The sequence below is a fragment of the Pan troglodytes genome, chromosome 4 (genome assembly GCF_028858775.2).
Source record: "Pan troglodytes isolate AG18354 chromosome 4, NHGRI_mPanTro3-v2.0_pri, whole genome shotgun sequence".
NCBI lineage: Eukaryota > Metazoa > Chordata > Mammalia > Primates > Hominidae > Pan > Pan troglodytes.
In genome coordinates this window covers 35,313,162-35,338,258 of record NC_072402.2, presented here as the reverse complement: position 1 = coordinate 35,338,258, position 25,097 = coordinate 35,313,162, and the positions used below count along the sequence as shown (strand labels likewise).

The 25,097-nt window shown below is 38.5% G+C and overlaps 1 protein-coding gene and 1 pseudogene across 9 annotated transcripts in view; one reads left to right on the top strand and one right to left on the bottom strand.

Moving 5' to 3' along the window:
- The window catches only part of MSH3 (mutS homolog 3), a 221,810-nt gene that overhangs the window by 66,951 nt on the left and 129,762 nt on the right, over positions 1-25,097 (top strand). For 6 of the 9 annotated variants that reach the window (XR_008547940.2, XM_054684236.2, XM_054684235.2 and 3 more), the window contains exons 9-12: positions 3,265-3,377; positions 6,667-6,781; positions 19,249-19,333; positions 21,980-22,089. The exons of 1 other annotated variant lie outside the window; for it this stretch is intronic. Coding sequence is in view for 7 of the 8 variants with exons in the window: in XM_054684236.2 (XP_054540211.2) it covers positions 3,265-3,377; positions 6,667-6,781; positions 19,249-19,333; positions 21,980-22,089 (423 nt within the window). In the remaining variant the exon portion in view is untranslated. The remainder of the gene's footprint in view (positions 1-3,264; positions 3,378-6,666; positions 6,782-19,248; positions 19,334-21,979; positions 22,090-25,097) is intronic. 2 more of the 9 variants (XM_054684239.2, XM_054684238.2) reach the window with 2 other exon arrangements.
- Positions 23,745-24,656, bottom strand: LOC107974686 (S-phase kinase-associated protein 1-like; annotated as a pseudogene).

Here is a 25,097-nt window from a genome sequence, read left to right as displayed (position 1 = left end):
GCTCAGGAAGGAAAATCATAAAAATAGAAAAAAGCTTGCTTTATTTTGGTGCTGGGGATGGTTTCAAGTCTTTTTTCAGTTTTATGTAGAGACCAAGAAAGTGTTCTGCATAGGGAGCCAAAGAAAAAAATATTGAGAAACTTTCTAAATTATCTTAACTCAGTTGTTTATAGTATAGCTTTACTTTACAGATAACTTTTGATGTTCTTAGATCATTAGATATACCTACATTAATATACATAAGATAAGCTTCCAAAGGAAATACTCTTTGCTTTGGGAATACTCTTTCCTATCATCTACTAATTTTCATTATAGCAGCAGTCTTTTATTTGTATAGGTCAGTGGTTCTTTAACTTTAATGTGCAGTAGAGTCCCCTGATGCTGGGCCGGGCCCCACCCAACACCTGTTCCTGTTTCAGATAAAGACAAGAGAGAGGTATGTGTACGTATCTAAGAGTGAGCACAACCAAAGCTGTATAAAACTTTCATGGAGGAAATTACAGAACATTACTGTTGCATATAATAGACATGAATAGAAGAATATACCAGCTTTGATAATGTGATATCTCTATTTAAGATGTTATTTCTCTCTAAATTAATTCATTACATATCAAATTAAAATACCAATAAGGGCTGGGCGCAATGGCTCATGCCCATAATCCCAGCACTTTGGGAGGCCGAGGTGGGCAGATCGCTTGAGTCCAGGAGTTTGACACCAGCCTGGGCAACATGGCGAAACCCTGTATCTACTAAAAATACAAAAAAATTAGCTGGGCGTGGTAATGCCTATCTGTAGTCCTAGCTACTTGGGGCTGATGAAGGAGGATTGCTTCAGCCTGGGAGGTCGATGATGCTGCAATGAGCCCTGGTCCAGCCTAGGCGACCGAGTGAAACTCTGTCTAAAAATTAAATAAATAAATAAATAAATAAATAAATAAATAAAGTAATCCCAGTAAGTTTCTTGTGAAGACCGAAGGTAAGTGAACCTAAAATTCACAAAGAAAATCAAAGGGCCAGGAGTAGCCAAGACAATCTTGAAGAGCAAGGTAGGGACCTTGCCACTTTAGATATAGATGCCAAGCCCTAGAAATTAAGAGACTGTGGTCGTGATACAGAGATAGACAAAAAGACCAGTGGAACAGCATGGAGAATCCAAAAACATATATAGAAATGCAATATGCAGTGAAAGTAACATTATAAATAATCAGGGACGTATGGAATGCTAATTGCTGCTTTGATCATTAATTATATGGAAAATTAAATTGTATTTATAACTTCACACTATCCACAAAGATAAATTCTGGTGAATAAATTCAGAAAGCAGATCTTAAATTTATTAGAAAATATAAGAAATAATAAAATACTTAGCTGCTGTTAAAATGTAAAAAGCACATGTATCTTCATGTATAAATCTTAGAAATAGTGTAACATTGAGGATAAAGTCAATTTGTATGGTTATGATAAAGTACCACTCATACAAAATGAAAAGCATGAAATGATACAGTTTTTTATAAAACATGAAAACATGCATGGTAATATACATCACATTCAAGATAATGTTTGCTTCTTTTATTAATTTTTTTTAAATTTGAGACGATGTTTCACTCTTGCTCAGGCTGGAGTGCAGTGGTGTGATCACAGCTCATTGCAGCCTTGACTCCCTGGGCTCAAGTGATCCTCCCACCTCAGCCTTCCAAGTAGCTGGGACTACAGGCATGTGCTACCGTGCCTGGCTAATTTTTGTATTTTTTGTAGAGAGAGCCATGTTGCCCAGGCTGGTCTTAAACTCCTGAGCTCAGGCAGTCCTCCTGCCTCGGCCTCCCAAAGTGCTGGGATTACAGGCGTTAAGCCACCGTGCCCGGCCAGCATTTCCTTCTGGAAATCGTAGAGGGATGTGATTAGTGAGGGATATGTGCAGGCTACAACTGTAACTAAAGTTTTATATTTTTAAATAAAAATGTTTTAAAGCAACATGTGACAAAACATTAACACCAAATGAATATCAAACAACAAAGAAATAGTTGAAGAAATTGTGGCATCTATATACTATGAAATATTTTTCAGCCATTAAAAAGAAGGAGTTGTAGCTAGGTCATTTTTATGGAGGGACTTTCAAGAATTATTAAGTGAAGAGAACAAGACACAGAAATATGTTTATAAAATCATCTCAGTTTTATAATGTAGTAATATAATATATAATGAGCATATATTATATATGCTTGTGTATGACCAAAATATGAACATGAAAAAATATGGAAAGATTCATCCTAGGCTGTTAACATGAGAGATAACAGTCATGGGAGTGAGATGATAAAGAAAGAAGAGAAGGAGGACAGAATAGGGAGTCAAAAAACATGGAAAAAGAAAATGCACTACCCAGCATGCATGCTATGATTTTGTTTATGTACTTAGGCAAATTTTTATACATATTTTTAGGAGGACTGTAGAATCACTTTAAAGAGTAAGAGTTAACCTAATTTACTATATTTGACTGGAGACTGTGATAGAAACAGATTTAGCAGAAAGTCCCTCAAAGAAAGAGTTACTCAGTGCTGTATTCTGTTGCTAGATTATTTAAACAAATAACGTAATCAAATCAAAATGATGCTTTTCAGTTTTTCTCTCTTCATATTTAGTAACATAATGGACCCTAATTTCAGTGAGTTTTTCTTTTTAAATAATGATAGATATAAAGTACTCACAATGTGCTAGGTGATATAAAATAGCAGTTAATAAAAAGTACTTGGCCAGGCGCAGTGGCTCACGCCTGTAATCCCAGCACTTTGGGAGGCCAAGGTGGGCGGATCACAATGTCAGGAGATCGAGACCATCCTGGCTAACACGGTGAAACCCCCTCTCTACTAAAAATACAAAAAATTAGCTGGGCGTGGTGGCGGGCACCTGTAGCTTCAGCTACTCGGGAGGCTGAGGCAGGAGAATGATGTGAACCCAGGAGGTGGAGCTTGCAGTGAGCTGAGATTGCTGCCACTGCACTCCAGCCTGGGCAACAGAGCGAGACTCCGTCTCAAAAAAAAAAAAAAAAAAAAAAAGATAAAAAAAATAAAAAGTACTCATTTTAATATTTTATGAAATAGAGCATTTTGGCAGAGAAACTTTAGCTCTTTCTTTCTCTCTCTTTCTTCAACTTGGGAAAGAATAAGGAATAAATCTTTATCTTTTTTTTCTTCTTCTGGCCAAGACCTAAATACCAGCATTTCATGATAATGGATAAGTTATCTTTGAAATTTTCCTTTTTTCTTTCAGTGTGCAGGATGACAGAATTCGAGTCGAAAGGATGGATAACATTTATTTTGAATACAGCCATGCTTTCCAGGCAGTTACAGAGTTTTATGCAAAAGATACAGTTGACATCAAAGGTAAATATTTTCCCTGTATGTCCTCAAGTTGAACTGATTTGAAATTTGGATAAAGGTATTAGTATGATTCTCAATTTAATGATGACTAGGTAGTTATTATAAATATGTGGGAGAAGAAGAGCTCACTGTCGTTGTGCTCATCAGAAACACTATTGTACTGCAGTCCCAGCTACTGGTTAGACTGAGGCAGGGGAGGATCGCCTGAGCCCAGGAGTTCGAGGCAGCAATGAGCTATTATCATGCCATTGCAGTCCAGCCCGGGCAACAAAGCGAGATCCTGTCTCTTAAAAAACAAAAAGAACCATTGCAGCCTCTTTTGAAATTATGACCAGCTAGTAAGTTGATGGCTTTGACGTATTCATCAGAGTGGAAGGAGTTTTGACCATCTTTCCTCTTTGCTTATCTTTAAAGATGGCTCATTAGTATCTTTGTATTTTATAGACTGTTTGGATGATAAATATTCTGATGAAGACTAGCATTTTGAAAGGTTGGTTGCCAAAATTAAAACACCAGAATGTTAGTGACAGGTCGAAATATTTTAGGTAATCATTATTTGTCTAATTCACATGTCCACAATCAGGCATTAATGTTTACTTTCATTTGTACCTCACATTCCTGCCAGTCCAGCTTATGTTAGGGTCCATTTTGTGGATGGTGAGGTGAATAGACATTTTCCCTCTTGGCATAAACTTGGCTTCACTCTAATCTTCATCCTACTCTATATGGAGGAAATTTATCTCTGTCACATGCTAGAGAGTGTTCATCATCAGCTCCCCATCACTGCTCCATTTAAGCATCAGTGTCTGGTTAGCATTTCCTTGCATCTAGGCATCAGTGTCTTGTTAGCATGTCTCTTTTAATTTCATGATGCCTTGGTCAAATAAAGTGTCTGAGCCTGTATCCCACTTCTTTTTATTTTTTTCTATAAGGTCTCACTCTGTCACCCAGGCCGGAGTACAGTGGCGCAATCTTAGCCCACTGCAACCTCTGTCTCTTGGACTCAAGCAGTCCTCCCACCTCAGCCTCCCAAGTAGCTGAGACTACAGGCGTGCGCCACCACACCCAGCTAATTTTTGTACTTTTTTTGTAGAGGTGGGGTTTTGCCATGTTGCCTAGGCTGGTCTTGAACTCCTGGGCTCAAACGATCCTCCCACCTCAGTCTGCCAAAGTTGCTGGGATTACAGGCATGAGCCACTGCACCCAGCCAAGTGTATCCCACTTCTAACACCAGTGTTCAGTATTACCGAGAGGTCATCTTATGTTCAACTAAAGACCTGATAAATCCCAAGACTACCATGACCTATCCGTGGTACCAGATTTACTTAAAAGATATGGGCCAGAAAACACACCTTGCAAGCAGAGCATGTGTTGCTCTTAGTGGGATAGTCCTCACAGCAGACTTTGTGGCAGTGCCCGGGAGAGTGTATGAAGGAAGGAGACTCACATCAAGTGAGCGTAAGCGCCACCCTGGCTTAGAAGCTCCAGGCCCTTGAGGAGCCTGTATTTCTTGCTGCAGTCTCTACAAAAGACACGCCAGTTTACAAAAGTCAACGCACTAAGGGAAGGCCAAAACTCTGTAGTCAGGTATTTATAATTCTTCTCAGTCCAGATGTAATTTACTGATATTTGGTCATTTTTACCACAGGCAGTGCTACTTCTAACACATTGATACACCATCTTTGTCATGTTTTCTGGGGAAGAAAGCTAGAAAGTTAAAAGAAAATCAATTTCTCAGTGGAACGGAAAGGTGTTGTTAGCACTTCATTTACACTCTGGTTTTATAAACACCTATAGTTAAAATTAATAAGATATTTTACTGATTTGTAGAGAACATCTTGTAATATATGTTTTTTTACTTCTAAAAGTAATTAATGCTTATTGCAAGAAAGTCAAACAGTGTAGTCGTATATAAAGAAAAAAGTAAAGTGCCTGCCCTCAAACTTGTCCTCTGCCCTTGCAGCTTATATGTCGGAGGGGTTATCCTTAACAATTTGGCATATATCCTTGTGTAAAACTCCACACATACACACATAAACATACACATATAGTTCTCTGTATTTGTTTAACATAACTGGGATTTATTCGTTCAGCTAATTTTTTGAATGCCTATTATATGCCAGGCATTGGGCATACAATAAGGAATAAAACAGACAAAAATTCCTGCTCTTTTGGAGTTTACATTCTAATGGTGAGAGATGTACAATAAAGTAAACTAGTGTGTTAGAAGGTGATAAGTGCTAATGAAAAAAATAAGGCAGGGGAGTGGGTTGAACTTTTAAATAGGATGGTAAAGGAAGGCCTCACCGAGAAACAGCACTTGAACGAAGATTTGAATAGAGACTGAAGGAGTTAAGGAAAAGAGCCATATAGACATATGAAGGAACAGTATTTCAAGCAGAGACAACAGTAAGTACAAAATATCTTAAGTGGGAGAGTGCTTGGCATGTTTAAGGAATAGCAAGTAGTCTGTGTGCTGGAACAGAGTAACTGATGGGGAGAACATTAGGTGAGCTCAGAAATAAAGAGGAGATGGCAGGCAGTATAGGGTCACTGTAAGGACTTTGGCCTCTACTTTTAATGAGTTGGGGGATGTTGGAGGACTTTTGAGCAAAATAGTCTAATGATCTGATATACATTTTAAAAAGAATTCCTCTGGCTGCTCTGTTAAGAATACCCTGTAGGGTGCAAGGATGAAGCAGTGAGACCAGATGGAAAGCTGTTGCAGTGTTTGTGGTGAGACATGAAATTGATCAGACAACTTTTTTTCCCTCACTTAGCAACATGTTATAGATGGCCTTCCATATCAGTGCAGATAATTGGAAGTCATTCCATTTAGTTGGTACATAATAACCAGGATTTACCCAACTTTATTTAAGTACTACGCTGTTAATGTTTATTTAGGTGGTCTCTAGTTTTTTTTTAATACTCCAAAAGATGTTTCAAGTCACCTTCTGGTACACACATCCTTGATATGCAGTTTGGAGTATTTCTAGACAAAGGGGATGGGCATTTTACATTTTGAAAAAATACCCTGTTCTTCAAAAAAGGTTCATTCCACCATCAGAAAAATGCCCTTTTTTCCCATGCCCTGGGTATTAGTAATGATTTACATTTTTCCAAAGGTCAATTTTAGGAGATACTGTCCAAATTATTATTTTGGTAACCATTAAGTTTTACTTAAAATTTGTGTTTAATAATGCTAACAAGTTAATGGTTCTGTTTATTTCATTTTTAAATTTGATTAATTTAAAAGAATTTTTATAACAAGTTAATATATTCTGTTTTCTAGGTTCTCAAATTATTTCTGGCATTGTTAACTTAGAGAAGCCTGTGATTTGCTCTTTGGCTGCCATCATAAAATACCTCAAAGAATTCAACTTGGAAAAGATGCTCTCCAAACCTGAGTAAGTGATTCCTCCAAAATTAAAAAAAGGGGGAGCTTATATTATGAACATTTCTTAAATTGAATTTGGTAGTACTATACTTAGAGAAGCTTGCCTGCTATTGATAGAATACTAGGGTGCAAGGATGAGCTGTTTGGTATTGTTGCTGAAGAATATTAAAAATATATTGGCTGGGCACGGTGGCTCATGCCTGTAATCCCAGCACTTTGGGAGGCCGAGGCGGGCGGATCATGAGGTCAGGAGATCGAGACCATCCTGGCTAACATGGTGAAACCCCGTCTCTACTAAAAATACAAAAAATTAGCCGGGCGTGGTGATGGGCGCCTGTCGTCCCAGCTACTAGGGAGGCTGAGACAGGAGAATGGTGTGAACCCAGGGAGGTGGAGCCTGCAGTCAGCCCAGATCCCACCACTGCACTCCAGCCTGGGCGACAGCGAGACTCCGTCCCAAAAAAAAAAAAAAATGTGTATGTGTGTGTATATATATATATATATATATAAAGAATTCTGTCAAATAAATTGTATTCATGATAGCTATTTGATATATTATAGTTTTGACTACAAAACTGTGCTTTATACTAACTGGACCCAGAAATAGTATTAAAAAGCATTCATAAAAATTTACCACCTTTCTTATTCTTGGTTTCAAGTTCTTATTTCATAGACCATGAAGTTAGAGATAAAAGGGCCAGCTGCTAACACAGCTTTTTACAAGAGTGATTAACTGTGGATTTTGGAAATTTAAAAGCTCACAATTGACATTCTAGGAAAATACTAGTTTGATAACCATTGGAATAGAAAAAAGTAGTAGGGTACTTTCCTTGTCTTTTTATATTCCGCCTTCACCAGCCCCTTGTCTTCGGGTCTGTCAAGAATCACCCTCCATTATATTGATCCAGGGTGCATCAGCTCTGTCCCATTCTGCACAAGTGGGAGGGGAGATAGGTGCTATCTCAGCAAAATGACAGAATAGAAATTAACTAGGAAACAAGGAGGTGGTGCTGGTTCAAGGTTGCTGGAGAGAGTCAAAGAAAGGCAGGTTCCTTGGGGTTCTTTTTGTAATGTCTTTGATGTGCGTTCTCCCGTGTGGTACTAGAACAGAGTATCATTTCTCTGGAAGCAACTTTATCCTATTTAAAAGCAATCTAAATGCCCATCAGGGATCCTTGTGCTATATTCATGCAATGTAATGTTATATAGCAGTGAAAATGAATGAACTAGAGCTATTAATATATGACCAATGCTTAAAATTTCATGAACAGTATATTAAGCCAAAAATAAAGTTGCTGAAGGCCACGTAGTACATACCATTATATGAAGTTAGAAACATGTGAAATCGTACTCTGTACTGCTTAAGAATATATATGTAGTTAGAGAATAAGTGAAGACATGCAGGGGAGTGATAGAAAATTCAGAAGCAGGGTTTCTTCCAGGGGGAAGAAGGGAAAGTAGTAAAGGTTGGGGATGGACGTGGCATAGTGGAGTTCTAACTGATGTTTCATTTCTGAATGTGGGTATTGTATTAATCTATACATTTTTTAGTGTGGCCAAAATGTTTTATTTTAAAAAGTGTCAGCCCGGCATTATACCCTCATTGGATTCTACTTTAAGCTCCAAAAATAAACTTATTAAAGAGATCAATCTATATGGTTGGTTGTGTTGGGGCTTTGTAAAAAAAGGGGTGACAAGATACCTACCAGTTTGACTTGTTCATGATAGGGACCCTGTAAGTGAGGTATAATTAGTGATAAATAGCTTGCCCATTAAGACTTGTGTTTGTGTTCCTGTATCACCAAGCAAAGAAGTATTAATGTTGGGATAAGGAAACTAACTTAGAAATCAGGCCCTGATGTGTTTAGAAGCAAATGAATTTGGACCTGGAAAGATGTGTCCTCCTCATATATATATATATTTTTTTTTTCTTTTTTTTTTTTTAGATGGAGTCTTGTTCTGTTGCCCAGGCTGGAGTATAGTGGTGCGATCTCAGCTCACTGCAACTTCCGCCTCCTGGGTTCAAGCAATTCTCCTGCCTCCACCTCCCAAGTAGCTGGGATTACAGGTGCACGCCACCACGCCCAGCTAATTTTTTGTATTTTTAGTAGAGACAGGGTTTCACCATGTTGGCCAGGCTGGTCTTAAACTCCTGGCCTCAAGTGATCTGCCCGCCTTGGCCTCCCAAAGTGCTGGGATTACAGGTGTGAGCCACCGTGTCCGGCCTGTCTTCCTCATATTTAATTCGAAATAAGAATAATACCAAACAATAAAACAAGATGTCTATATATACTGAAATTAAAATAGATTCTTTTCAAATTACCTGAAGTAACCTCTTGATAAACTGAAGCTGAACTTTTTGCATCTCATAATTGATGGTGGAGGATGGTCAGGAAACTGGCTCTGCTAGTGACTTAGCGTATCATCTAATCTACCTGTTGGGTACTTCCATGGAGCCAAAGCCAAAAGACATAAAGTGCTCTGCTTTGTATATATTCCCAGCATCCAGCATAAGCCCAGCACCTAGTAGGCTTTTATTATATATTATTATATATAGTATTAATATAGGATTAATGAAAGAAGGAAGGAATTCTTCATTCTGTGAGGGTATATTTCATTGGAAATTGCCAAAAGTTCATTGGAAACCAAGATTAATAAAGATAGTGATCAAACTGGTACTCTAGTTTTGCTTAAAAACAAAATGTGGTGTTCATGAGTGGCATGTAATTTGAAGATCATTCTAAAAGAGTAATTCTGTAGTGCTTATATTTTGCAAAAATAATGTTGCTTCTTAAGGTGATTACTTTGGAAAAATGAATATTCTCCTTGTAGATGAAAAATTCAGTTGCATTATTTTATAAACATACTTTATGCTGCTGAAGTTTTGGACTTTTATTTACAAAGCTATGTTATCAAGGGGAAAATAAATTTAACTTGAGTTGACTTGTTTAGTAAATGCTTTCACAAACATTGCTGCATATTTCATAAAAATCATGATATACGTTTATTTAAAGGTCCTTGTGCCATTAGAATAGAATTTTAGATAGTTTGAGAAAATATACCATTTCAGAAATTGTTCTTAAGGATGATTTAAGTGAAGTTTTGTTAAGACACACTTGAGGTTCTAAAGTTATTTTGAGAGTTTAAGTTTGTTTCAAAGAAAAATAGTGTAACAAAATAAATAGAATGTGAGGGATATTATTTATTATAACAGAATTAACCTGATGCCTAAATTTATGAAATTCAGAGGAATCCACTTTTTGTTGTTAGAAATGAATGCTTTTGTCATTTTGGATGGTTTTTATTAAGATTGGAGTGGTCACAACTTCAAAAAGATATTGGAAATTTTAGGAAAGAGTGAGAAAATCCACCCAAGATAAACTGTAAAACCTTTTTTTTAAAAGAAAACTTCTTATGATAACAGAATGATAACATGTGGTGATTACCTTTACTTACTAGTGAAAGAAATAGCTTAATATATAAGCTACTCTAATGACATCTAATGGCTAGCAGCCAGGGATGCTGCTAAACATCCTAAAATGCACAGGATATTTCCCTAAAAAACACATTATTTGGCTCCAAATTTCAACACTCCAAAACCAAACAAATAAATTACAGGAAAAGAAACTACAGACCAGTATCTTTTGATTATAGGCACAAAAATCCTCAATGAAATATAAGTACATGGAATCAGGAATATAAAAACGATTGTACTCCATGACTATTGGATTTATTTCAGGTATACTGGCTTGGTTTAAAAATCTGGAAACCAATCAATGTAATCTACCTTATCAAAAACTACATGATAGTCTCAATAGACAGGAAAAACTCTGCATAAGATTCAACGCCCCTTCATGATAAAAACGCTCAAAAAACTACAACTAACGTGGAACTTTCTTGACCTGACAAAGGACATTTATGAAAACCTCACAGACATTAAACCTGTCTGTTGTTGTTAAGATGCAGTATTGCTCAGATCAGTCTCTAAGTTCAGTGCAATTTGTATCAAATCCCAGCTGGCTTCCTTGGAGAAATTGACAAGCTGATCCTAAAATTCATAGGATTCATATCTCTGTTTCAAAACTTACTACAAAGTGAGTAATCAAGACAGTGTGGAGAGTGGGATTAAAAAAAGACAGTGTGGAATTGGCATAAGCACAGACATGTGATCAATGTGATAGAATTCAGAGTCTGGAAATAAACTTATGGTCATTTGATTACTGACAGGGGTGTTAAGACAATTCAGTGGAGAAAGAATAGATTTTTTTCAAACAAATGGTGCCAAGATAACTGTCTGTGCAAGAGAATGAAGTTGGACCCTTACTTCATGTCATATTTGAGTTTGGAAGATAAAATGGACCAAAGACCTGATATGAGTTAACATTGTTATACTCTTAGAAGAAAACATAGGTGTAAATCTTTGTAACCTTGAATGAGGCAATGATTTCTTAACTATGACATCAAAAGCACAAGTGAGAAAAGCAAAAATAGATACATTGGACTTCACCAAAATAAAAGCTTTTATTCTTCAAAGAACACCATCAAGAAAGTGAAAAGACAATCCACTGAATAGAAGAATTTTTGTAAATCATATATCCAGTAAGGGACTTGTATCTAGAGTATATATATATATAAACTCTTACAAGTCAATGGTAAAAAGATAACTCAGAAAATGGACAAATGATCCATACAGGTTTTTCTCCAAAGGATATATGCAAACAACCAAGAAGCACGTGAAAATATGCTCAACATCATTAAGCATCAGGTAAATTCAAATCAATGCCACAGTTAGATAGCACTTCATACTCACTAGGATGGCTATAACTAGGAAAAAAAAAAGGTGTTGGCTGGGATGCAGACAACTTGAAATCCTCATACATTGCCAATAGGACTATAAAATGGTACAGCCATTTTGGAAAACAGTCTGGTAGTACCTCATGACATTCACTGTGTGATCCAGCAATTCCACTAGATGTTACTTAAGACAAGGAAAGTATGATGTCCACATAAAAACTTATACAAATGTTCATAAGAGCATTAGTCTTAATAGCCAAAAAGTAGAAACAACTCTAATGTCCATCAACTGAAGAATGGATACCTAAAATGTGTTATATGCATACAATAGAAGATTTTTCAACCATAAAAAGGAATGAAGTACAGATACATGTTGCAACATGATGAACCTTGAAAATATTATGGTAATTGAAAGACATCAGTCACAAAAAGTCTCATTTTGTCTGATTCCATTTATATGAAATGTCCAGAATAGGCAAATCCATAGAGAGAAAGTAGATTAGTGGTTGCCTAGGGCTCTTGGGTTGTTGGGGGGAATGGAGAGTGATTGCTAATGAGTATAGAGTTTCTTTTTAGAGTGATAATATCTAGAATTACATGGTGGTGATGGTTGGCCAATTTTAATATACTAAATACCACTTAATTGCACACTCCAAGTGGGTGAATTGCATAGTTTTTGAATTATATCAATAAAGTTGATAGACACATACACACTTATCTTTTAAATGTCAGTAGTGCTGAGATTGAAAAATCTTTGTCTCTGTCTATTTTAATTCTGTTCTTAAGGCAATATCCTTCTGAGGCTTATACCCAATGCCTCATGTATTTTGAGGTATTTCTACTCTGGTTGGAGAGTGTTCCAAGCCCTTTGTGAACTCTGGTCACTGTTCACTACTATTTTCTGGTAGTTATTTCCATGGTCCCACAGAGGTCCCTAAACGCCTTTGAGGACTGGTACTTGGCCAAGAGTTGAGGTGACCCTTCAGCAGATCTCTGGAGCTGTATGTGCAGCTCTGTTATCTGGCATTCTGTCTCACAAATTCTAGTTTCCCTGCGCCCACCAAAGAGGCAGTCATGTTGTTTACCTCATTTGTTTTTCCTCTCTCAGGGTCACGGTTCTGCGCCAAGTGTTGTCCAATACCTGAGAAGTTTTCCCCCTCATGTGTTTTGTCCAGTTTTCTTACTGTTTATGATTGGAGGACATTTCTCATGCAGTTACTTTTTTATGAATGAAAGCAGAGGTCAGGTGGCACAATTGAACACTGCACAGAAAAAAGAGAAGAGGGAGGCTGGAGAAAAACATTCTATGAAGTTTAAAACATGATTACCGGCCAGGTGTGGTGGCTTATGCCTGTAATCTCAGCACTTTGGGAGGGTGAGGTGGGCAGATCACCTGAGGTCAGGAATTCGAGACCAGCCTTGCCAACATGGCGAAACCCCGTCTCTACTAAAAATACAAAAATTAGCCGGGCATGGTGGCAGGTGCCTGTAATCCTAGCTACTTGGGAGGCTGAGGCAGGAGAATGGCATGAGCCTAGGAGGCAGAGGTTCCAGTGAGCCAAGATCATGCCACTGCACTCCAGCCTCGGTGACAGTGAGACTTCATCTCAAAAAAAAAAAAAAGTTGAGGACAGTGGCTCAACGCCTGTAATCCCAGATCTTTGGGAGGTCAAGGCCTTCGGATTGCCTGAGATCAGGAGTCCGAGACCAGCCTGGGTAACACGATGAAACCCCATCTCTACTAAAATACAAAAAAAGCAGCCACACTGGTGGCGGGCACCTGTAGTCCCAGCCACTCACTCTGGAGGCTGAGGCAGGAGAATTGCTTGAACCCAGGAGGTGGAGGTTGCAGTGAGCCGACATCATACCACTGCACTCAAGCCTGGGTGACAGAGCGAGACTCCATCTCCAAAAAACAAAACCAAAAAAGAACAGAAGAGCGAGATGTATGAAGTTAGAAAAACTATCCTAAACATTGCCCATGTTCTAAAACTTCAGGAAAATTAATCTTCACTTAAAAATTAGCAATGGGAAAAGAACCAAATTCAAATTTCTTACAAAATTATTATGAGAAAAAAGAGAATAAGGAGTAGGATGTCATTACAGATAATGTATACATGCCAGAAAATCATGGTCACAGATTAAATAAAAATGACGATCTGGCTGGGCGCAGTGGCTCACACCTGTAATCCCAGCACTTGTGGGAGGCTGAGGCGGGCAGATCACCTGAGGTCAGGAGTTCAAGACCAGCCTGGCCAACATGGTGAAATTCCATCTCTCCAAAAATACAAAAAATTAGCTGGGCATGATGGCGGGTGCCTGTAATCCCAGCTACTCAGGAGGCTGAGGCGGGAGAATTGCTTGAAACCGGGAGGCGGAGGTTGCAGTGAGCCGAGATCACGCCATTGCACTCCAGCCTGGGTGACTGAGCGAGACTCCGTCCCTCACCCACCCACCCCCCTAAAAAAGAAAAACTACTGTTTTAAAATGAGCTAAAAGACACTAAGAAAATGATACTAGATGTGAAAGAACATAACTAAGAAGTATGAAAGATTGGAAATGAGGTGATAGGATTTAAGAAAGAAGTATAAAGAAAAAGATCAATTTAGGACTGAAGCGTAAACTTGAAAGAACATAATAGCGAATAAATGTAATACATATAGTTTTAGAGTAGAATTTAAAAAGAGGGATGTGCAAAAAATTAACATAGCAGGCCTAATCACAAAGCTTTCCTTAGAAAGGCCTTCCTGCAAGCTTGGCCCTTGACTGGAGTCTGGGACCTTGAATTTCGGGAGAGTTTTCACCATTTCGTGATTAGAGTGGCTCACTGTGCCTTAACTGTTTGTGCACACAGTGTGGTTTATGCTGATCACCTACCTTCTCGGAGCTGGAATTTTGCTACATGGTAGGGAGATGGTGCCTATGGGACCAGTCCGGCATAGAAACCATGGGTGCTGAGTCTCTAATGAGTTCCCTGGTGGACAGCATTTCACACGTGTTGTTACAATTCATTGCTGGGGAAATTTAAGTGCATCCTGTGTGACTCCGCCTGGAGAGGATTCTTGGATGCCCGGTTCCCCCTGGACTTTGCCTCAGGCACCTTTTCCTTTGCCTGATTTTGCTTTGCATTCTTTCACTGTAGTAAGTCATAGCTGTTAGTATTACTCTATGTCGAGTCCTGTGTATATACCATGAGTCATTGAACCTGGCAGTGGTCTTGTAGACTCAACATACACCTTTCTCATTATTTGCCTTTCTAATGGGCTTATTGGCAGGATTTAGGAATGCAAAGTTAGTCATGTTGTTTAATTACAGATCAATTATAAGTGAATCTACAACCCTGAAGTTTTGTAATATAGTACAATTTATATTTTATAAATCAAATTAACTGCCAAAAAGTTAGACAAGTGATGAATTTATGAACTCTGAAAGCTGTACACACAGAAATGTTTTCAGCAATAGATTTCATGTGTTATATGGTAGTTTTTGTCATTGTTTCCATTTTAAAATGATATTTAAATAAGTTCTGTACCCTTGTTGCCTTTGTCTAAGTCTTTTTTTTTAAGCAGGGTTAGAGTAATATGGAGTTGATTTCTCTGTCCAGCTTTTGACAAAGATGTTTCCTTCCCACTATTGAGGGAAAAAAAGCATCTATTGTATTTTTGGTGTCTGAAATATTGATAAAACTATTTTCCCATGTTATATATAAGATTTCTATGCAGGTTCACAAAGCATGAATTCTAGCCAGATGTTGTTGGTGAGTTTCATTTCAAAGCACATAGAATTTGTCTTCTTCTACAAGGGTAAATAATTTAGAATTGCTTGAGTGTTTCAGGTCAGTAATCAGATACTATTGGATACCTTAGGATGCTGGTAGATATAACCCTTAGTTCAAAAATATATATAATTCTAATGGAAATAGGAGCTAACAGAAGGAAATTTCATTTCTATTGGGAAGGAAGACTCCAACTCCAGAATACGTACAAATTTATACTTATAAATACTTACGAAATATATGGGAACTCCAGAAGCATGGTTAGTCCTTGTAGTTGCTTGATAATTATTCTAGATGGGAATCAATCTGATTTAAGATTGCCCAGTGGTTGATCTTTTATTAAAATCAATGTAGATATCAGTTTAAAAAAACTCTTAGTGCATCTGATTTGAACTTTAGATTACTTGTTCAGTAAGGACAAAAAGAAAAAACAAAAACACACACAGCAAAAAGAAAAGACAAAAACACCCATAACCAACCAAATAAAAAACCACACACACAACACATTAATACTTACGTTAATACCATTGATTAAAATAACCTATACCTTTGCTCTCTAAAGGTCTGGGGTTGTGAGCTAACTTAAAAACCAGCTTGGTTGTTCACAGTTACTGGTTTCTTTTTGATATTGCAGATATTTGGTAATTATATGTAGATGAAGGCTGTAAGCCTTCTACCCCACCCCCTGTATACCAGGTAGTGGGTTAATTCAAACTGAATTCTGCCACTCATTTAGATACTTTTTAGCAAGCAGGCACAAAAACAGTCATGTAAACTCTTCTCTAGCTCTATGAAATTCCAATTCTGTCTTTTTGGTATTCCGACAGTACCTTGTTTCAGTGGTTCACTTGAGGCATGTGCAACATTATAATAGGGACAGTTCACTTTTAGTTGGAGTCAGGGAACAATCCCTGAGATAATTGGTAGAACAGGGGATGCTTTCAGAATCCGAAGCCTAAAACATCATCCCTTAGGGTATGGACTGTTGGATTTATAGGATTATTATACCCTGTTCATATGAGGGAGGAGGCAACTGGGCAGTATTTCTGGACAGCCCACAAACTTCCATACCACCGTGAAAAATTATGTCTTACACATCTGTTGTTGACAGAAGATAAAGGCAGTGAGCTGAGATGCTTTTAGGAAAGGCTGCTAGATTGTGGTTTCTTGATTAGTCTCATGCCAACTGTTATGGCCTGGATGTTTGTGCCCTTCAAAATTCACATGTTGAAACCTAATCACTACTGTGGATATATTAAGAAGGGGCCTTTTACTAAGTGATTAGGTTATGAGGGCAGATTGTTTGTAAATGGGATTAATGCCCTTATATTAATGGAAAAGACTTAAAGGAACTGTTTGTCCCTCCTCCATGTGAAGACACACAGAAGGTGCCATCTATGGGCACTGAGCCCTCACTAGACACCAAATCTGCTGGCACCTTGATTTTGGACTTGACAGCCTCCAGAACTCTGAGCAATAAACTTCCGTTTACAAACTGCCCATTCTAAGATATTCTGTTATAACCCAAATAAACAAAGATGGCAGCTAAGCACCGTTCTAGAGTCGACGACTGATTAGGGCACTAACATGTTAACTAGTCACCCCTAGGATGGACTTAGTTAAACCTAATTGTCAGAACAGCGGAAGTAAGGACTCATATCTAAACACATGGGTAACTGGTTAGATACCAACTCAGAGCCCAGGCTATCAGCCAAACTTCCAACTTAGATCTTTGACCATGAATTCATGTGAACTCTTGTCAGCTACATAGCCAATCACTGCCTAATTGTTTCTTCCTGTAAATAATGTTTTACATTTTATAACTGTCTGGCTATTTCACAGACATTTCTGGAGCTTTGTGATTCAAAGGGAAAAATATAAACCCAACCTGGTTTTCCCATAGGAAGATGGCAGATATTTGTAGACCCTCTACTGTCCGCTAAGCTCTACAGGTGGTACAAAATGATTGCCTTCAGGGAGCTTAGATCTATTAAGGAGGGTAGAGGCACAACATAAATTGCTGTAATTCAAGACAAATTAAGTTAACTGCTACCAGAGGGAGAGAAAGGGCTGAACACTTGCTATCCTTTCAGTTTTGGAGTTGCTTCCCGCTGAAAATCATTAACAGATTATCGTTCTTTGGAAGCTAGATCAAACCTGTCACAGATACATTACACTACCAAAGGACAGCATTGAGTTACTAGGCAACGTTCCTAATTTGAGGTAAAGTATTTCTCTTTTCCAGGGCTTTGGGGCCTTAGTCAAAGGAGTCATCTAGAAGTGAAGGAATCTCTTTTTGGGTACTGGTTTTTCGGGCTCTGATATTAGGTTCTCTAAAGTTCTGGGTGAGGGCTTGTTTTCTTAACTCGGGAAACTGGATGTTACCTAAATTTCATTATAGCTATGAGAAGGGCGGTTAGGTTTATAGCACAAACACTTATGCCTTTCTTTTGTTAAATAATTTAGTGACCTGCTGTTATTTTCCTTGCCTTTAAAAATAAGCTCTCAAGCCTGTAAGGGCTGTTGACAGAAACATCTAAGGACTGGCTGAAAAAGGATATTGAATTACTGCATTAGTACTGCATTGATTAGTACTTCTTAACACGAATTGGAATTGTACATACATTTATTAGTCATGCTGTAGCTCATTCTCAAATCTTTTTGAAATTTATTGAACTTCTAATTTTGTTTTGGATAGATACTGAGACAATAAGGAGAGTGTGAATGCTTTAACTCAGTTTAAGGAAATAACAGTGTTTTATACCCACTAAATCTGGCCATGGTAATGTGTGTTTTTTTTCTTTTCTCTTTTTTTTTTTTTGGAGACGGAGTCACACTCTGTCACCCGGGCTGGAGTGCAGTGGCACAATCTTGGCTCACTGCAACCTCCGCCTCCCAGGTTCAAGCGATTCTCCTGCCTAAGCCTCCTGAGTTGCTGGGACTACAGGCGTGCGCCACTACGCCCATCTAATTTTTGTATTTTTAGTAGAGACGGGGTTTCATCATGTTGGTTGGCCAGGATGGTCTCCATCTCTTGACCTCGTGATCCACCCACCTTGGCCTCCCAAAGTGGTGGGATTACAGGCGTGAGCCACTATGCCTGGCCGCATGTGTGTTGTTAATTACAGAGTAAATAACACTTGTTGCATATGTTAGAATCTTTTTTTTTTTTTTGCCGAGGCATAGTCTCACTCTGTTGCCCAGGTTGGAGTGCAGTGGCGTGATCTCAGCTCACTGCAATCTCCGCCTCCCTGGTTCAAGTGATTCTTGTGCCTCAGCCTCCCGAGTACCTGGGACTACAGGTTTGTGCCACCATGCCTGGCTAATTTTTATGTTTTTTAGTAGAGACGAGGTTTTGCCGTGTTGGCCAGGCTGGTTTCGAACTCCTCACCTCAGGTGATCCGCCTGCCTCAGCCTCCCAAAGTGCTGGGATTACAGGTGTGAGCCACTGCACCTGGCCTAGAATCTTGATTAAAAGTATTTATCAAGATGATCTCATGCTAAAGAATAAGGAGGACAGTTTTAAGTATCTTGACATATTTTTCTAGCTGATTACACAGCTTTTCATGAAGATGTGGCCACTGTGCTTGGCTAATGATAAAAGACCATGTTTGGTTCTATTCCTAGAGCAAAACCAAAACAAAATGTTGTTACCATTACTTCCCTTTCCTGTTCTTGTTTTTTTTTTGTTAGAGTAACTATCCTTGTCTTGCATCAATCTACTTAACAGCATCAGCGTTAATGGACTACAACAGCCTGATGAATTTTCATTTTGCTCCTTTTGTTTGATTTTCTGTCAGAATGCTAACTTTTGCCATAATGTAGCTGGCATGTTTCTAGTTCCTGAATTAGTTTTTTATTTCTTTATGCACTTACATCTAGGCTAATTATATTTGATTCTTTTACAGGAATTTTAAACAGCTATCAAGTAAAATGGAATTTATGACAATTAATGGAACAACATTAAGGAATCTGGAAATCCTACAGAATCAGGTCAGGCAAATATAAGGGCTAGTTGATTATAAATGGTTTTGGGAAAAACTTCTGAGTAAGGCAGCAGTCTGTTTTTAGAGGTACAGGTGAAAATATAGTGTCTTTAGCTGACTGCAGTATTAATTGATAACTGTAGCTCTTTTTGGAGAATGAACTGTACATAATATTTCTCTGGGTTTTTTGGGGGGAATGATGGAGCTGCCCTTTTTAATGACTGAGGGGCATGCTTATCCTGACAATTCCTGTAACATCATTTCTATATCATGTAGTTTTTTGGAAAGGCATCATCACTGAAAATATGAAGCGGATTTTTTTTGTCTACTTGGTTATATTTTTCTATACACCTTTAGCTTTTTCTTGAAATGTTTGCAGTCTTATTTAATTATTCAGGTTATAAAACAGGTTTCTGGGATATTCAGTTTGACTGTAAGATGCATAACATTTCAGTTTGCAAACTTTCTTTTTTTTTTTTTTCTTCTTTGAGACAGAGTCTCGCTCTGTTGCCCAGGCTGGGTTGAGTGAAGTGATGCGATATTGGCTCACTGCAACCTCTGCCTCCCAGGTTCAAGCAATTCTCCTGCCTCAGCCTCCCAAGTAGCTGGGATTACAGGCACCCGCCACCAAGCCTGGCTAATTTTTGTATTTTTAGTAGAGACAGGGTTTCGCCATGTTGGCCAGGCTGGTCTCGAACTGTTGACCTCAGGTGATCCACCTGCCTTGGCCTCCCAAAATCCTAGGATTACAGGCGTGAGCAAACGCACCTGGCCTCAGTTCACAAACTTTCATTGTTTATTTGTCCTTTGTTGATGAATTAGGAAGATAACGGGGAGATTAAACTTATTGCTTTCATTTATTAAATTATCACTTGGGAAGATGAGACATTATATTATAAAATTAATGTTATCCTAACAAAGTAATAGAGATAAAAAGCAACCCCACGTCATTTGATTAAGTAGTGGAGAATCATCTGAACCATCTGAGTCAAAGGAGTTAAAACTCTTCAGAAATATTTATTACTATTGCAAATTAAAGTAAACACTGAATTTATTCTCCTGACTCCTGAATCTGCATATTATTAACTAGTTTCTCTCAGTTTCTTCCTGTTCCAGTCTGTTCTAGTGTGCTGAATTCAGATGTATTTTTGTTCAGTAACATTTTTATCTTGTCATCATCCAAAAGCTGAGAATCTGTCCTGCCAGTCTCTCTCGTCAACTCTGTAGCCATCTCCATGATAGGAAATAAGTAGTAGGAATAAAGAGACATTTCTCGGCTGAAGGAGTGCTGATAGCCTGCAGCCAGCCCTGGCATTGTAAGCGTTCCCTGCTTCTGCCGCATCTTCCCTGTTCAAATCCTACTACAACAGAGTCAGTTCTGAAATCAAATTCCTAAGGCAGAAATCATCTGGAATCAAAATACCCTTCAAAATTCCTTCCTTTATTGGACCTTGCACCATTTTAGAAGCCGAAGCTGAGATTAACATCTTCTGCTTGTCTTTGTACTTCAACTTCACCCCCACCGCCCCCCGCCCACCTTTCCAAGGAGCAATGGAAAGAGGTGCAGGGTAGGAGTTGGGTGTCAGCAAGAACAAAGATATAATAGGACACGTATCTGTCCCTCCTCTCTTGTCTGAGCCTGCTTCTCCAGGGGTGTCAGAGAATTGGCCTCTCACGGGACCCTTTACCCCAGTCAGGCCAGTCAAGCTCTGGTCTGCAGCAGTGCTGCTGCTGATCTGAACTGCCCTCCTTAGCCTGTCCAGCCATCCTCAGAGGAACCTTTGTGACCTTGTACCTTCTCTGTGCTCTCTCCATTGAACTCCTGAGGCCTGAGAGCTTATGTCACACCTTTTCTAGTTGATTCCTGGCAGGTGGCATTGTATCCTAATTATGAGTCTTTTTCCAACTTGGCTATAAGCACCCTGAGGGTGGGACCATGTCCTTGCTATGTTCAGCACATAGGAGGTACTCTGGAAGTAGCTACTTACAGAGGAGAAGGAAAAAAGAAAGGATTAAAAAAACCCAACTCAAGTGGAAACAGCCATTTTAGGTCTCAAGATTTAAATGTCTCAGTGGGCTTTGTACTACTGTGAAACCTTGGTTAAAATTAATTATGTCTAGTTAATTGTGATTTTTTTTTAAGGACCCAAATTTTAAGTGGCAAAAGCAAACTTTTCTAAGGATTTAGTAAAACAAACTAAAATAAAATCCTTCCTGGGTAAATACCTAGAGTGCAGTGCAAGTTCATGTCTATCTCCAGCACCTTGTTCAGTGTTGTCATGAGAGCATTGGTTTATAAAATGGTAACTGTGAAATACCAAAGGAAAATTAAGTCATCTTCACTATGTTGTATTTCCCAAGGCAGGAAAGTATGCAATTATATTTTAAAGATGCTTAGATAAGCGTACATTTCAAAAGAATTTCTGAATAATTTATTCTTAGGTAACCAAAAACTATAAACGATCCCTTTTCTGTGTAAAATGTCAGTACTTCATTCTGTATGTATGTATTCATCTGTCAAACATTAAATGAACACCTGTTATGAGCCACATTGTGCTAGGTATATATGACATTTAGAATTGGGGTATATGAAATAACAATTTGGCACAAATAAATGTCTAGTTAATAAAACTTGTTTTTTGGTCTTTCTTAGACTGATATGAAAACCAAAGGAAGTTTGCTGTGGGTTTTAGACCACACTAAAACTTCATTTGGGAGACGGAAGTTAAAGAAGTGGGTGACCCAGCCACTCCTTAAATTAAGGTAAAAGGAATTCTTTTTGGGGTGTTTAATCTGAAATTATAAAATTTTGAAATTAAAGGCATTTTAAAACCAAGGTTACCATTGTTTTTAAGAACACAGTTTTAAATTGGAGAACATTTTATTTTAGAACTGAGCAATAGACTGGCTCTCTAGTATTACAAGGATTTTTTTCCTCATTCTCGTGAATGAGCCTGCCTGCAGATTGGCAGACATAGGGCGTTGTCCCAGGATAGTGAGGAGAGATGCCTTTTGTGGAGGGCTTTGAAGGCTAGACTGAGGAGTTGATAGCCAGAGGGAGTTCATTCAGTGATTCTGAGCATGGGGCTGATATCATCAGAGCTGGGCTTGTGTGTAGGAGGGGACTAAGTGGTAGTAGTGGTGGGATCAAGTTAGCAAGTTCATGGAGAGGTGCCGAGGACCTGAGCTACAGCAGTAATAGCAAGGAGTCCAAAAGAGGGGTTAGGTGTGAAATGCTTAGAAGAGTAGAGTGAGTAAAGTTGGAGCTCCCTAAGGGAAGATACTTGAATCCAGTGCCTAACATACAGTGATTTCCAAGGTTGTCTGCACATCGGAATCACCTGGGATGCTTCACAAAATACTCATGCCTGTGTCCAGCCCCCATAGATTGTGATTTAATTGGTCTCCAGCATGACCAGGGAGTTGAGATTTAAATTTTACCCAGATGATTCTGATATGCAGATAAATTTGGAGATTCTGACCTAGAACAGTGCCTGGCACTTAGTAGAAGCCCAGTTAATGTTTATTGAATGAAAATTGTTATTTATTGCACACTTTCTATTTACTGGTGTTTAATACTCAAAATCACCTTCTGAGATAGGTTCTTGAAATGAGGAAACAGATTCAGAGAGCTTCACTAACTTGCTCAGTGTTTCATAGCTGGTAGAGATAAATATAAGATTTAAAACCAGCATTGACTCCAGAGACCTTAGCAGGAACAAGCCATTATCCTGAATAGTTATACCTCTGGCTAGACCAGAGTGAATATGGTGTGATGGTGAAGAGAACCGCTATGTGTTGGCTCTGTCAGCTGAGTGAGTCACTCCCACTAATCCTCAGTGTTCTCACCTTTGACATGGTGGAACACCTCATCACAGCGTTGCTGTAAGGAATAAAATTTTGAGCTCTTTATCTCACACCACACAGTATGCTAGGAGCTTTATGAGCATTGTCTCTTTTAAACTGCACAGCAGCCTCACTAAGCAGATGCTGTTATTAGCCCTATGTTACTCTGTGATTAATAAAGTCACTATTTTCAATAATGGATTGCAGATGTTAATGTTGGTCATAGGCTTGAAGACACTGTTATGGGTTTTGCTGTTGTTTTCTTCTTTTTCTTTTGCAAGTTTTTTTTTTTTACAATGCCAACTTTAAAAGGTCACTAAAGTTAACTGGACAATAATCTAGGCAGACATCACTTTACAAAAAAGAGGGAAAGCCCAAAATGCCACCTTCTATAGAGAACGCACAGTACAGTTTTATTCAGAGCAAAGAAAAAAGAAACTTGATCATACTATGAGAAACTCAGCCATAGGTTTGGAATCTGTATTCACACCACACATTCACTGAGGACAATATTCTGCTGATACGATTGATTTGCTGCTGCATTTCGCTGCTGTTTGTCTGATATTAACAATTTTAAACAGAGCAGGGCAGCTAGTATTTAGAACAATCCTTACAGTGTGACGGCGTCAAGGACGTTTCACTTCTGTTCACACCGCTGGTTCTCTTGGCATACCTGGGTTTCCTCTTCTTCAGTAAAGTCATTTTTGATATTGGAAGTCTTGCGAATCTTCTCAGGACTTTTCTCCTTGATTGTATTGGCAACAGTCTTGTGTGTAACATCAAGCAAACCTTTGATGTCTAAGTAGTTTGCAGGCAGAAGTAGTACAAAAAGTATTCCTTGATCGACTTTCAGGAATTGTTGGTCCTAAGGAGGGATCTCCTCTGTTCGTTTTCTTTGTTCGCATCATCCTCGGGAGGAGGACGGCCATTTTTGTGGTGGGTACACCACCAAATGACCTTTTAAAAATATTGCTGCATTAACTTTGGTAGAGGAGCTGAGTCATTATCTCCATCATCCATTCTCATATCTTCCAACATGGTCTTGATAGTCACAGATTGTTTGGCAATTTCCACATCAAATATCTCCGCATCAAAACTCAGCACCTTAATTGACGGCATGGTGTTTGAGCTTAAGGAGACCGCTGGCCAGAGGCTCATGAGAGCAGGGCGACGTCAGCAAAGAAGAGGAAGGCAGAGGACAAGGACACTCAAGACATGGTTTGGATGATGATAATTACCAAATCTTTTCAGATTTAGTGGGTCACTCCGATTTCTTTTCTTAGCCATAAAGACCTTAAGACATGGGAAACTGATGAGGTAAAGAAGAAATCCTGAAAATGGAAATATCTTCTTTAGTTCAGCATTCTGATGAAATAAGCAGACCTTGTAGAGCAGACGCAGACAAGATGGCTTTCTGTGGACAACAGTGTAAGGGATGCAGCATTGTGGCTGCTGGAAACGCTGCCTAAACATCTACTACAATTCTTACTGTGTTTTTGCTTACTTGTTACAGCAGAAACAGACTCACTAGCAGACTTTTCCATGTAAATTAGAATTTTTCATTTCCAATGTTAAATTTCCTTTTTTTGTGTGTACCCAGGATTAATTTGAGATAAATCTAGTAGACCATGTTGTCTGTTGTTAGGCGCCGAATCATGTATCTCTGGGGATCCTACCTTCCCAGAAAGGCAGAGAGAAAATATGCCAGGCATTCAACACTGATGTTTTCAAGTATGAACTTTTCACTGACCTAACACTGATGTTAGCCAAAAACAAACACACGAACCTTTTCTTTGTGCTTTTATTTTAGGTCATGGTTTTTAAACTTTTATACTCCTAATCTATTAAAATCTATTTCAAAAGAATTCCAGTTTAATTTTAATGGCACTTGCAACGTATTCCAAACAAATACCTGGAGAGAATCT